We start from the raw sequence: 12,617 nt of genomic DNA, 5'->3' as shown, positions 1-12,617 counted from the left end.
GCGCCCTGGGCTACCCTGTCTCATCTCGGGGTGCGGGGTCCCCGCTCGGCCTGTGAGCCCCTCGGCTGAGCCCGGGTTGCTGCGGGCTCCTGTGGGCCGTGGGGGCCGTTTGCCAGATGCCTGCTCATCAGGACCCTGCGGGGCCCCTGAGGCCCATCCTGCCCCTGACACGCCCAGATACACACACACAAACACACACACGCGCACCCCAGGCAGGCGATGCCGCCCGTGTCTGTGCCCGAGGCTCCCCTGGCCTGGCTCCACCCCGTCATCCTTCAGCACAGGTGACACTGGCTGGGGACCGACCCCGGTGTGGTCCCCAGGCCAGGCCTCAGAGGCCTACGCGCTGAGGGGCGGGTCTGGGACCCAGGGGCCATTGAGCAGGGAGGGGCACACTGGGAGGGGCAGCAGGGGCGTGGGGAGGCCAGTGCCCCGACGGGCGGGGGGCCACGGGGTGAGGGGTACGTATCACCTGGGGGCGGTTCGCCAAGGGAGGGGCCCCCCAGGCTGACCGCCCGGCGCCCGGCTCAGACGCGGGCTGAGGCCCGGAGCACAGGTGGGGACGGGGCGGTCTGTATCGGGGATGCCAATGTCCGTATCGGGTACAGACAGCCACGGGAGGAGGTCCAGACAAGTGGGTCGGGAGGGCTTCCTGGGGGGGGGGGGGGGCATCAGGGCAGGCGAGGGCCCAGAGGAAGGAATGGCAGGGGTGACAGCTCAGACCTCCCTAATGCAGTGCATTTCCTCGGGGGGCACGTTGGCCGGGTCACTTAGGTTCACTCTGCTTTAAGACAGAGGAGGACGCGCTGCCCGCCCCTCCAGGCGGCCCCCACCCTGCAGTGCGGTCTTGTCCCAGGACACACCCGCTGCCAGGCCCTGGCCCCGTCCTCTGCAAGGCAGGGCCCTTTCCGCTCCCAGCCCAGGCTGCATGCAGTCGGCGCTCAATGCCTGCGGAGACGAACCTCGTGGCTCGTTTCTCGGCACTTGTGCCGGCTGGCGTGTAGCAGGGTCCCTCCGGCACAGCCAGCTGGACTGTCCCCTCTGTCCCCTCCCACAGACCGTGGGCACTTCTGAGCCCGGAGGCCCGGCGGGATAGGCCGCCACGCCTCCTGGCCCACGATGGCCATGTCTGTGTCCCGTTCTTTCTTTCAGGTTGCGGGGGCTGCGGCACGGAAATTAAAAACGGCCAGTCCCTGGTGGCTTTGGACAAACACTGGCACCTGGGCTGTTTTAAGTGCGAGACGTGTGGGAAACAGCTGGACGCGGAGTACATCAGCAAGTGAGTGGTCTGTCTGTGCTGACCTGTGCTGTCCGCGTCTGCCTGTGCTGACGGTGCCTCCCGGGGCCGCGGCTGCCCCGTGGCCCGCGCGGCCCAGGCCCCTGCGTGTCTGTCCCCCCGCCCGACGCCCCCTCCCACCAGCCTCACCTCCATAGTGCTTCCGTGGATCGAAGCAGAGACCGTGGCCCCCACCTTAGCCTTCATAAGATGCCTCCCTCCCTACACCCGTCCCCGGGTGTCACCCTCCCGTGGCGCCTGGATCGCCTGCAGAGCGCGTCGTGAGCGCCGGCTGACCGCGGCAGCGGGAGCGAGGGGGCGAGGGCTGACCAGCCTCAGCTGTCACTGATGTGGTGGCTCAGCCCCACACTCCAGCTTGGGCGGTCCCTGGGCATTGGGCAGCTCCCCCTGGCCGGCCCGGTGTCCCCACGCGTGCAGCCCGGATGCAGTGATGGCTGGTTTGTGTGGGGGTCGGAGGGCACATCTCATCAGAAGGCCGTGCAGAGGGAGCCTCTGCGGGGGGGGAGGGGGGGGGGTCAGCCCCGAGCAGGAGCAGCTGGCTTGCCAGGGAGGGGTGCATTTGCTGGGATCAGCGGACCGAGTCAGGGCAGGCCCCACCATGGCACAGAGTCGGGGGGAGCTGAGATGTGCAGGCTCCTTCCTGCAAGTCAGGGGGCTCTGTGGGCCGCTACCATGGGGGACCCTGCTGGCTCCTGATGCCGGAGGGAGCGGGTCTGTCACAGGAACCCACCGTGCGGGGGAACCGCGCAGAGTGAACCCCGCGTGCACGCACGCCCTCACGCAGGAGTACCGGCCACACCCGGGGAATCGGAATCAGGCCGCCGACGTGCCAGCCGCTCTCGTGGTCTCGTGCTGCACGAGGCCACCCCGGGGGGCAACGGGGCGGAGGCGGCGCGGGGTCCCTCGGTCTCCTTCCTCACGGCTGCGTGAGAGTGCACGCTTCTCTCAGAACAAAACGTTTTCAGTTAAAGCCCCCGAGCCAAGACGATCCAGGCTGGATGGGGCTGGGGGAGGTACCGGCCGTGCCTCTGTCATAGTAAAGGAAGGGGTGACTCACGCGAGGGCAGCCCGGGAGGCCGAGCCCTCGAAGGCACCAGAGCGAGCGCCCAGCCCCCAGCGCTGGCTGCCTCTGGAGCCCACCCACGCGCACGCCTGTCACTCAGCGGCCTTCAGAGCTGTCCCAGAATTGTCGGGGAGGCTGCGTGGGTGTTGCCATGGAGACGTTATCTTTGAACCTCCTGGGTTTGGGGCACCACCGTTCCCAGTGGGGAATAACAGGGGCCCTGAGGTCAGCAGGCCTTTTTTTTTTTTTTTTTCAACGTTTATTTATTTTGGGGACAGAGAGAGACAGAGCATGAACGGGGGAGGGGCAGAGAGAGAGGGAGACACAGAATCGGAAACAGGCTCCAGGCTCTGAGCCATCAGCCCAGAGCCCGACGCGGGGCTCGAACTCACGGACCGCGAGATCGTGACCTGGCTGAAGTCGGACGCTTAACCGACTGCGCCACCCAGGCGCCCCGGTCAGCAGGCCTTTGAAAGCAGATCCTGAGGGCTCGATTTACAGGCTCCTCTGCTGGAAGGCAGCGCTTCCTCCCTCCGAGGCTGGGGCGTCGGTGAAACACCCTGCGGCCACCGCGGCCCCGGGGGCTTGAACCACCCCCCCCTTCCTCTCCTGCCCGAGGCCTTGGGACCTACAGAAGGTCCAGAGCTTTGAGGGAAAGACAGCGGCATTAGCTGTGGTCTCCCCACAGCTCGAGAAGCTTACCCCTGTCGGCAGCTGGAAACCTGGAAACCAGTCACGACCACACTGGGAGGAACGTGGCGGCTTCAGCAGTGGGGGGAGGGGGGGTGCACTGGGGCAGCGGGTGTCCCCAGTGCCCGTGGCCTCCGCGCCCGACTCCCGCTGGGCGGGGCCGAGGGCCAGCCCCGGTCAGCAACGACAGCGGCCTCGGCCACCAGTTGGCGCGTGCCTGCCCTGTGCTAGGCGCTGACCACACCTTCTCTTCTTTAGACCTTACGGTCACCTCTCCCATTTCACAGCTGGGGAAGCTGAGGCTCAGAGAGGTTAAGGGACCTGCCCAGGGGCACACAGCTGGGCCTTGGCGTTTGAGGGCAAGCCCGTTCACTTAGCCGCCAACACGGCCTCCCGCCGTGCTGTGTTGACCTCAAAATGGTCATTGCGGTGGCTGGTAGAGAGGCTCCCACCATGTGTCCCATGCTGTGCCGTTGGCAACGGCTGTGGGGTCTCGGGGGCCCTGGGGTAAAGCCCCCGCGCGTCCTGACTGCCCGTCTCGTTGCAGGGACGGGCTGCCCTACTGCGAGACCGACTACCACACCAAGTTCGGCATCCGCTGTGACGGCTGTGAGAAGTACATCACGGGGCACGTGCTGGAGGTGAGTGGGCCTCCGGGCGCCCTGTCCGGGCAGGTCCTGCTCTGTGCCTCGCGCGGCGCCCCGTGTTCCTGTGTGTGCGCGCAAGGATACGTGCCCCCGAGCCCTTGCCTCCTCACTCCTCTCGGCTCTGCCGGAAGACAGCTTCCTCAGCCTTCCGGGGCCTGCTCGCTGAGGGCCACCTCCTCCAGGAAGCCCTCTCCGGACAGTCTCCCTTGTGCCCTCTGCGAGCTGATGGAGTCGGTGGGAAGGGTTGAGATCTGGGTCCAGCCCTTCCGCATCTAGATGGGGGTCTGAGACCTGGAGGAGGTCCAGGAGGCAGGACCGGGTGCCCATAGGAAGCCTAGAGTGGTCTCCCGGCTGGCCCGGTCACACGGCAGCCACGGGGAAGGCAGGCTTTCTGGGGTGCCCACGCTGTGTCTTTTGATCCCGGTGGGAGTTACGTGGCTGTGTCTCTTTGTGGAAGTAACATATATCATGCACTTCGGTACGTTTGTTCCCAAGATACATCTCATGGGACGACCGAGCCCCAGCCCCCTGATTGTCAGACCCAGCTCGTCCCCGTATCCATTCCTCAGCCCCTCCTTGGCTTTGTCCATGGGGAAGGCACAGGTGACGGGGGCCTCAGGGGACAGGGAGGGGGGGTCACAGAGGAGCCCCCGGGGGCGGGAAGATAGGGGGCCCCCCCGGCCATCCCTGACAAAGGCTTTTGAGCCAGGGAGTGCCTGGGGGCCAGGGACAGTGGGACACGTGGGGTGCCCCTCGCGTCCCCAAGGATGTCTGCCCTGCCTGTACCCACAGCCAGTGCCTGGCCCACAAGCGGGGTCTCAGGTGCTGCAGTAAAATCATACCTGGAACTCTGAGTTGCTTTTCTCGAAATTACATCTGGCATCTGAGTGGCGGGGACAGACTTGCTGCAGGCCCTCAGCCCCACCTCTTTCCACCCCAGCCCTCTCTTGCCCCTGCACCCAGGCGTGGGAAGGGGAGAGGGGGGAGGGGTATCACACCCACAGGCAGCAGACCTGCCCCTCTCCTCGTTCCCGGGGTGGGAAACCCTGGAGGCCAGCATGGTGGGGGCAGCCCTGCCTCTGCGGAGGGGCCCGAGGATGGGTGTGGTCACACGCGTGCGGACTGGGGACGGGGTGCAGAGTACAGAGAAGGGGAGAGCCGCGGGTAACGTGATCAGGGGTAGCTTCGCTTCTCGGCTGGTTTCCTTCCGGTTTTTTCTCTCTTGACGTCATTATAGTTGAGACCAAACCGTTTGTACGTTATATTCTGATTCTGTCCGGTTCACGTTTCCTCCTTAGCAGATTCTCCTGTTTTTGTTTTTGTTTTGTAAGATGGGCTTTTAAATTTTTTTTTTTTTAATTCTTAATCTAATTCATTGTCAAGGTGGCTAACATACAGGGTGTAGAGTGTGCTCCTGGTTTTGGGGGTAGGTGCCCGTGTTTCGTCGCTTACATGCGACACCCAGTGCTCGTCCCAACACGTGCCCTCCTCAATGCCCATCACCCATTTGCATGGGCCTTTGGACGCACGCACCTCGTGCTGTTGTTTTAGAGCGTTTCCAGCACCTCCAGGAGAACCCGACGTCCTGGCTGTTCCCGCCCCACCCAGCCCTGACACCACGTCTCTATCTCTCTAGACTTACCTGTTCTGCACATCCACACAAATGGGGTCAGACGGCGGGTGGCCCTCTGACTGGCTGCTTTCTCACGGGGCGCGTTTTCAAGGCGCGTCCATACTGAGCGTGGCTCCGTCTTGCATTATCTTCCACCGTAGGACTATTCCAGAACCCAGTAAGCTGATGGTTTATTGTCAGACGGAGCATGGCTCCCTGGTTTTCTTTTCTTTTTCTTTTTTTTTTTTTTACTACACTAAACAGCACTGAGATGAACATCTGTTTTTTTTTTTTTGCATTTCTAATTTTTCTTAAGATTTATTCCCAGAGATGTCAAAGTTCAGTCAACAACTATGAACTTCGCAAGAGTCTTGATGCTTGCGAAGCGCTTTCCAGAAAGATCATTCTAACTGACCCTCTTACCTGCAGAACTTGGTGTCCCATCCCCCACGGTGAGTGTGGTCTCTGTGGAATCCGAGCTGGTTCGACAGCTGGGAACGTGGGTCCTTGCTCGCTCTCGTGACTTTCTTCTGGCCCTTGAACCTGGTCTTTCTGACGGTTGAGCGGACCCCGGCGCCTGCATCGTGGCCGCTTTCCACGCGCTGCCTGGTTCCACACGGGGTCTTTGACCTTCAGCTCGGTCTGGGCATGCGGGTCACGTGACGAAACTGTTGGCATTTAGTCTGAGGGCGTCTTTTACCCTGTTAGCGGGGTAGTGACCATACCTAACGCATACACCCACACTCCCCGAATCTGTGGACGGAGGCTACGCCCTCTCTGGGGTTCCACGTGGCGCCGTAAATATTGGGGACAGGACTCCACGGCCAGCAGCTCAAACCGTTTCTCTCTGTTCCCTGCGAAGTTTGGTCCCGACCTTCCGCTCTCTCCTAGGCTCCCCGTGCGTGTGTGCTGGGCCGTCGGCCGCCTCCAAGCAGGTGGCGGAGCCAGACTGGAACCCAGGCCGCCCCAGGGCTCCCGGTGCCGTCCAGTCCCCTCGCGGGGTGTGAACGCTGCTTTGCACTTTGTGTTAGCACCGTGCCCCACTGGGATACCTGACGGCTGCCAGCGGGGTGCGTCTCGGGCTCGGGGGGCGCTGAGCTCTTGCTCTGTGGCACGTGTGTGGGTCTAGCCTGGCCTGCTTCCTGGCAACCGTGGGCTCCGGTCACTGTGCCCTGGGGCAGGGGTGGACGCCTGGCCTAGACCCTGCTGCCTGCCCTGACCCAGAGAACACTCCAGAACCTCAGGGACTCAATGAGACGTCGTGTGCGAAGTGTTCTCCAGCCCAGTAACAGGGGCTGGGGGGCTTCCTTATTGTCCCCGGGCAGTCAGCGGGGCTCCCCTTGAAGGGTCGAGGGGGAAGGGTGACCCTGTCTGCACCGCGGGGCCTGATGCTTAACGCTGGGCCAAATACAGAACGTGGGGGCTCGGCGCCTGAGCCCCTCGGGGGCACTCCGGTTTGCCCTCAGGCAGGGGACCGTCCTCGTTGCGAAGAGCAGGTGGAAAACAGGTCCGGGTTTTCCTCCTCGTCGGTGGAGGATACGGGGCCTCCCGGGGAAGATTCATGCTTTTGTTCTCGAGCTCCCTGGCGCGGCTGAGTCGGCGGGCTCTGCAAAGCTCTGAGCAGCCTCCTAGCGAGGTGGCAGCTGCGGGCGGGCAGAGACGAGCCCGACTCCGCGGAAGGGGAGCAGCCGCCGCGGCGGCGTCACCTGAACTTGGCCCAGAGCGTGCTGCGCCCCGCCGGGCGGGCCGCGGGCTCTTGGGGGCAGCCGGTGGCGGGTGGCAGGAGAAAGAAGGGAGAGGATCCGGACCGCTGGCTGAAGGCGGGGGCTGGCCGTCCTCACGGGCACGCCGTCCGTTCCAGCTGACTGTCTGGGGCGCGGGCGCTGGAGAGGGGCAGCGGGGGCCGGCCGATCGGACCGGGCTCTGTCGCGAGGACCCCGTGCAGGTAGGGAGCCTGGCCGGGCGCTTCGGAGGGCCGGTGGTGAGGCCGGAGGAGCCACGCTGGGTTGCAGGAGGGTGGGCTCGCGAGGAGCTGGGCCACATCGGCCGGGTGAGACCCCCCCCCCCCCGACGCCCCTGTCGTCCCCCCACCCCGTTCTGTCCTCCCGTGAGATGCGTGTCACACTCAGAGCTTTCCTGCCCTCGGAGCCCGAGCCGGAGAGCAGCCCGGGCCCCCCTCCCCGCCCGCGGGAGCCATCGATCTATGCCGCGTCTGTGTGCGTCGGGCAGCATGCCATCTCAGTGCCGGGCGCCCCAGAGCCCGCCTGTCTGCCCGCGAAGTGTGCGTTCGGTGGCAACGGTGGGGCCCTTCCTCCCCCTGCCTCAGCTACTCCCAAATATGCAGCCTCCCTTTCTGCGTGTTTTCTCGCATCCTGCGTGTCTCGGGGCGTCCCCTGCCGCGCGCTGGGGCACAGGTGGAGGAGCCTCGTGGGTCTGGCGGGGACTCGCAGGGGCCGTCTGCCCCCACCCTACTGCCGAGATGGGCGTCTGGGAGTGTGGGGAGGGCTGGGGTGGGGGTGGGGGGCCCGGGCGGTCCTCTGCAGGGCTGGCTCCCGGGAGGGAGTCGCCCCCAGGGCAGGGCTAAAAGGTGGCTGGAGAACTGCCTGCCAGGGACAGCGGTGTTAGCCAGACCGGCTAGACCAGAGTCTGATAAGGGGGTGCTGAGTGAGGGAGACTCCCTGGCTCAGTCCTCCCCATCACCCCACCCCTGCCTTATTCTCCTTGGCTGGAATGCTTCCCTGCACAGGTGGGAGTGGGCGTGGGCGGGGACTGGCCCCGCCCTCCTTAACCCCTGCCTTGCTGCTGTCTGAGCCCCACCTGCCTGGTGCAGCCTGCCTGTCTCCATGGTAACGGGAAGCCCAGGGTACCTCTGAGACCACTAATGAATTCCTCCCTCCCTCTCTCCCTCCCCCTGCCTGCCTTCCCGTCTTTCCATCTCCCTCAACCCACCACTCACCTACAGACCCTCTGAACATGCGCTGTGTCCCCCCCCCCACCCACCCCGGGCTGGAGCCTGGGCTCGATGCCTCCCCGCTAGGAGCCCTGGTGGGAGGGGGCACCCTGGCCAGCTCCCACCCTGGGTCAGGCAGCCAGCTAAACGTCTCTGCACTTCACGTAAACCACCACTGCCACTGCAGGGCATCGGTGACTTGCTTTCTCTTGTCTTCCTTCGGCTTGTCCCATTTTATCCTCCTAAGCGGGTGTGACTTTTACCACTGGGAGAAAATAAACCATATGTTCCAAAGAAATAAATGCATGATCTCAGGACAGAAGCAAAGTCAACTTCCCCAGGCCCTACCTTGTCCCTCTCTTTTTGCAATTTAATGACTGTGTTTATTTAACAAACATTCAGAACGAATACCTGTTTATCGTAGAGTAAACTGAAAAATCATCCGTTAGCATTTAGAAATCACCATTTTAGGTTGTGCACACACGTACACAGATGAACACAGGCACACATAAACCCATGCAGATACACACACACACACACACACACACAAATATACACACAGATACAGGAGTGCATACACAGACACACACAGATACAGGGGCACACGCAGGTATAGACACACATACATACACACGTAGATACACATAGACACACATTACAGACACACGCAGATAAACACAGATACACCCAGATATACACGTGGATACAGGCACACACAGACACACACAGACACAGACACAGTGTGCGACTTGCTCTTAGCCTGATACCGTGCCCCTGCTCATGCATCCAGTAACGCTGGGCAAGGGCACTGAGCAGAGGCCTTTGCTGAGGGCTTCTTAGAGCCGTGATACGCCCACGGACACACCCAAAGGTAGAAGGGATGATTCATCTGCTCCCACACTCACTTGGTCCAAACCCTCCTTTTGTCCTGTAGGGGCCACTTAGGAACAACTTGTCTCTACCAGCCCACTCCTGCACGTGGCTCTACTCCAGGGCCGGGGGACTGTGGAGAACAAGGGGACAGCGTGCGGTGCTCCTGAAAGACATGGCCTAGATGGGGCTCGATGGTGGGAACGAGGGAGAGGGAGCAGGGGAAGGAGAGGGAGCTCGAGGGAGCGAGCTGGCTCAGCCCGGCGACCTGCGTTCCGGGCAGAGACCCCACCCTGAGCATGAACACGTGGGGTCAGCCGCGGGAGAGTGGCAGGGGGTGAGGTCGGGGCTCCCCTCTGGGGAGGGGACTGCAGATGGCCCAGCGCTTGGCCTGCCTGGCCCCGCATGGCGAGGAGCTGGGCATCTTGCGGGGAGGCGGCTCCCGGCAGGAGGGCATTTGTGCAGCTGCCCTGGGAAGTCTGTGCGGCTCCGGCCGAAGGTTTTGACGAGCTTCGAGGTAGATTTCGTTATGTCGGCTGGTGACGAGGCCTTTTAAGATCCGGACTCAGTTCTAGGCAGTCAACGAGGAAACTCGGCTTTGAATCGGGCTGGAGGATGTGGATGCCTGGCCCCCGGGAGCCGTGTGGCCTGGTGGGGGGCCTCGACGCGGCACAGGCCCCGCCCTCGGCGGTCTGCAATCCAGGGATGAGGGGACGCCTGCCTCACATGTGCCGGGCATGTCACGGTCGAGGGCTGTCCCTCTGTGCTGCCGTGGCCGGGTGAGGGAGGGAGGGGCGGGGGTCTCTGGAGGCCAGAGGCATTGCCCCTGGTCCCCGGTGCTGGTCGCCCCTGCGTGCCGGCCGTGGGCTGTGCTCCAGGCTCGGCTCCCACTTGGTTCTGAGTAAGACACGGCGTTTTTTGCGTGCCCCTGGAACCAGAGTTCCTGCGTTCCTGATGAGCGTTGTTCTGTCTCATTAACGATGACAGCCGCTTGTCAGAAGGCACAAGACATCTTTTTAAAACCACGCACCGAAAAATCTCATGGGCTTTTAATATTCTTTAAAAACACCTGAGCCATCTCGAGAGACCCACCTGGCAAGGGGCTGGGCCACCTGCCCGGCGGGGGGCTGGGCGACAGGTACTGGCGTTCGAGGCCTTTCCTGCGTGGCAACTGGGAGGAGACGCCTGCGAGAAGCGGGGGCGCGGCAGTGTTCCGATGACGCGGAATGGCCGGTCACTGTGGCCGCGGTGGGGGTTGATACGAGAGTGAGGGTGCCTTGACTTTTGACTCTATCGCCCGTCCTGGGCTGCTGGGGCTGCTGCAGCCACACTGGACCCTGTGTGCTGAGACCGCAGGCCGCGTCCTTCCCTGCGCAGCAAGCCACAATTCAGGTGCCGGCCCATTCGGTTCCTGGGGACAGTCCCCCCCCCCCCCCCCCCGGGCCGCAGACGCCCACCAGATTCTCCCTGTGTCCTCACGTGGCAGAGACAGAGCTCTGGCGTCCCACCTTGACATCAGGGGCCCCACGAGTCAGGTCTCCTTCCCTTCTAAGGCTGGCTAATACTCCGTCGTGTGGATGGGCCACAGTTTGGACCGTTTGCACCCTGTGGCCTCTGAAAATCGCTGCCGTGGACGTTCACACGTGGGCTGCGGGGCAGACCTGGATTCGCTTTGCTTACCACGACCGTCGGTTTTCTCACTCCCCCCAGAGAGGGAGACGCAGAATCCGAAGCAGCTCCAGGCTCCGAGCCCCAGTCACGTCCCTGCTGCAGGTGCATGGGGGCCCTGGCTGCCCCACGTCCTCGCCGGCGCTGACTTCCCGCTCTGGCTCGGTTCGCTTTGACTACAGCCGCCCTCACGGGTGCGGAGCGGCCTCTCGTTGGGGTTTGGATCTGCACTCCCTCCGCGATGGCGATGTGGGGGCATCTTCTACGTGCTTCCTGGCCGTTGGTGCATCTCCTTTGGGAAAATGGCTCTTCTGGTCCTTTGCCCGTTTTCTCATTGGACCGGTTTTCTCTTTGCTGCTGGGCTGTAAGAAGTCTTTATTCTGGATGCGAAGCCCTCATGAGATCTACGATTTCAAATGTTTTCTCCCCTTCTACGGGCTGTCTTTCCACGTTCCCGACAGCGTCCTCAGATGCGCGATAGTTTTAATTTTTGTGAAGAAAAGAATCTGTTTTTGTTGTTGCTGCTCACGCCTTTGGTGTCAAACCCAGGGCTCTGTTGCTAAATCTGGGGTCGCGAAGATGTGCTCCCGTGTCCTCCTCTAAGAGACGTGTAGTCTCGGCTCTTAATTTAGGTCATCGATCCGTTTTGCGGGAAGAGTCTTTGCTGGCATGTCCCACAGAGGAGTGCGCAGATCATACGTGCGCAGCTTGGTAAATGCCCACAAGTCAGACTCGTGGGTGTGCCCGGCACCCAGGTCAGGAAGGAGGATGTGCCCAGCCCCCCGGGACCCCCGGGGGCAGCCACCACCCTGAACTTCATGCGGATGGAATCCGTACTCTTCAGCGTCTGTTTCTCGACTCGCTCTCAGGGAGTCTCCGTGTTGATTGCCTAGGGCGGGGACTGGGGGGCATGTGAGGTCGGGGTCAGCACCCTGGAGCCGGGACCACCAGGCCGGGGGCTGAGAGGCCACAAAGGGCCGCACTCCTGGGCCCCACTCCCGTTCTGCCACCTGTGTGCTGTGTGACCTTCCCCAGCTTCCTCCACCTCTCTGTGCACCATGCGGAAAATGAGGACAATGATGTGCCTCGTAGGGCTTCTGGAGGGTGGAGACAGGTTAGCGCGCAAAAGGGCCTCTGCTCGCCAGGCCGGGGACGGGAGCGCCTCCCGGATGGCAGAGAGTGTGGACGCAGGGCCGGCCCCCTCACAGCGGCCCAGGGCTGCGTCTCCACTCTGGATGAGTCTCATCCGCCTGGTTGGGGTTTCGAGCCTGTTGTCTTAGAAACCAGCCCCGCATTTTTCTCTCTCCTCCTACTCAGGTGTAGAGCTGACGCGTACACGCCTCGGGTACACCCCACGGTCTGTTTTCCCTCCAGGGCGAGCTTTCTCCTGCACGCGGCTGTCACAGAACTCCTGCTGTTTGAGGTCACGGAGTCTGCCCCCCACCCAGGGTGAAGGGGGGCCTGGGTGAGGTGGGTGTGAGGACAGGTCCAGGGGCATAATGTTTAAATCAGTGCAGGGCCTCCTGGGGGGCTCAGTCGGTTGGGCGTCCGACTTCGGCTCAGGTCATGATCTCGCGAGATCTCGCGTGATCTCGCGTGAGTTCGAGCCCCGCGCTGGGCTCTGTGCTGACAACTCAGAGCCTGGAGCCTGTTTCCGATTCTGCGTCTCCCTCTCTCTCTGCCCCTCCCCCGCTCGTGCTCTGTCTCTCTTTCCCAAAAATAAATAAACATCAAAAACATTTTTTAAATCCCCGGACCTGGTTCTGCCTGGGCCAGGGCTGCCGTGTGACCTGCTCCCCCGACAGGCCCCCACAACTGGC

At 62.8% G+C, this 12,617-nt stretch overlaps 1 protein-coding gene across 23 annotated transcripts in view; it reads left to right on the top strand.

The window, feature by feature from the left end:
• Window positions 1-12,617, top strand: part of ABLIM2 (actin binding LIM protein family member 2) — a 139,803-nt gene that overhangs the window by 57,692 nt on the left and 69,494 nt on the right. For all 23 annotated transcript variants that reach the window (XR_006296227.1, XM_043573056.1, XM_043573073.1 and 20 more), the window contains exons 5-6: window positions 1,153-1,279; window positions 3,598-3,691. Coding sequence is in view for 22 of the 23 variants with exons in the window: in XM_043573056.1 (XP_043428991.1) it covers window positions 1,153-1,279; window positions 3,598-3,691 (221 nt within the window). In the remaining variant the exon portion in view is untranslated. The remainder of the gene's footprint in view (window positions 1-1,152; window positions 1,280-3,597; window positions 3,692-12,617) is intronic.

Source organism: Prionailurus bengalensis, chromosome B1, assembly GCF_016509475.1.
Source record: "Prionailurus bengalensis isolate Pbe53 chromosome B1, Fcat_Pben_1.1_paternal_pri, whole genome shotgun sequence".
NCBI classification, from domain to species: domain Eukaryota; kingdom Metazoa; phylum Chordata; class Mammalia; order Carnivora; family Felidae; genus Prionailurus; species Prionailurus bengalensis.
This window is presented reverse-complemented; position numbering and strand designations above follow the sequence as displayed.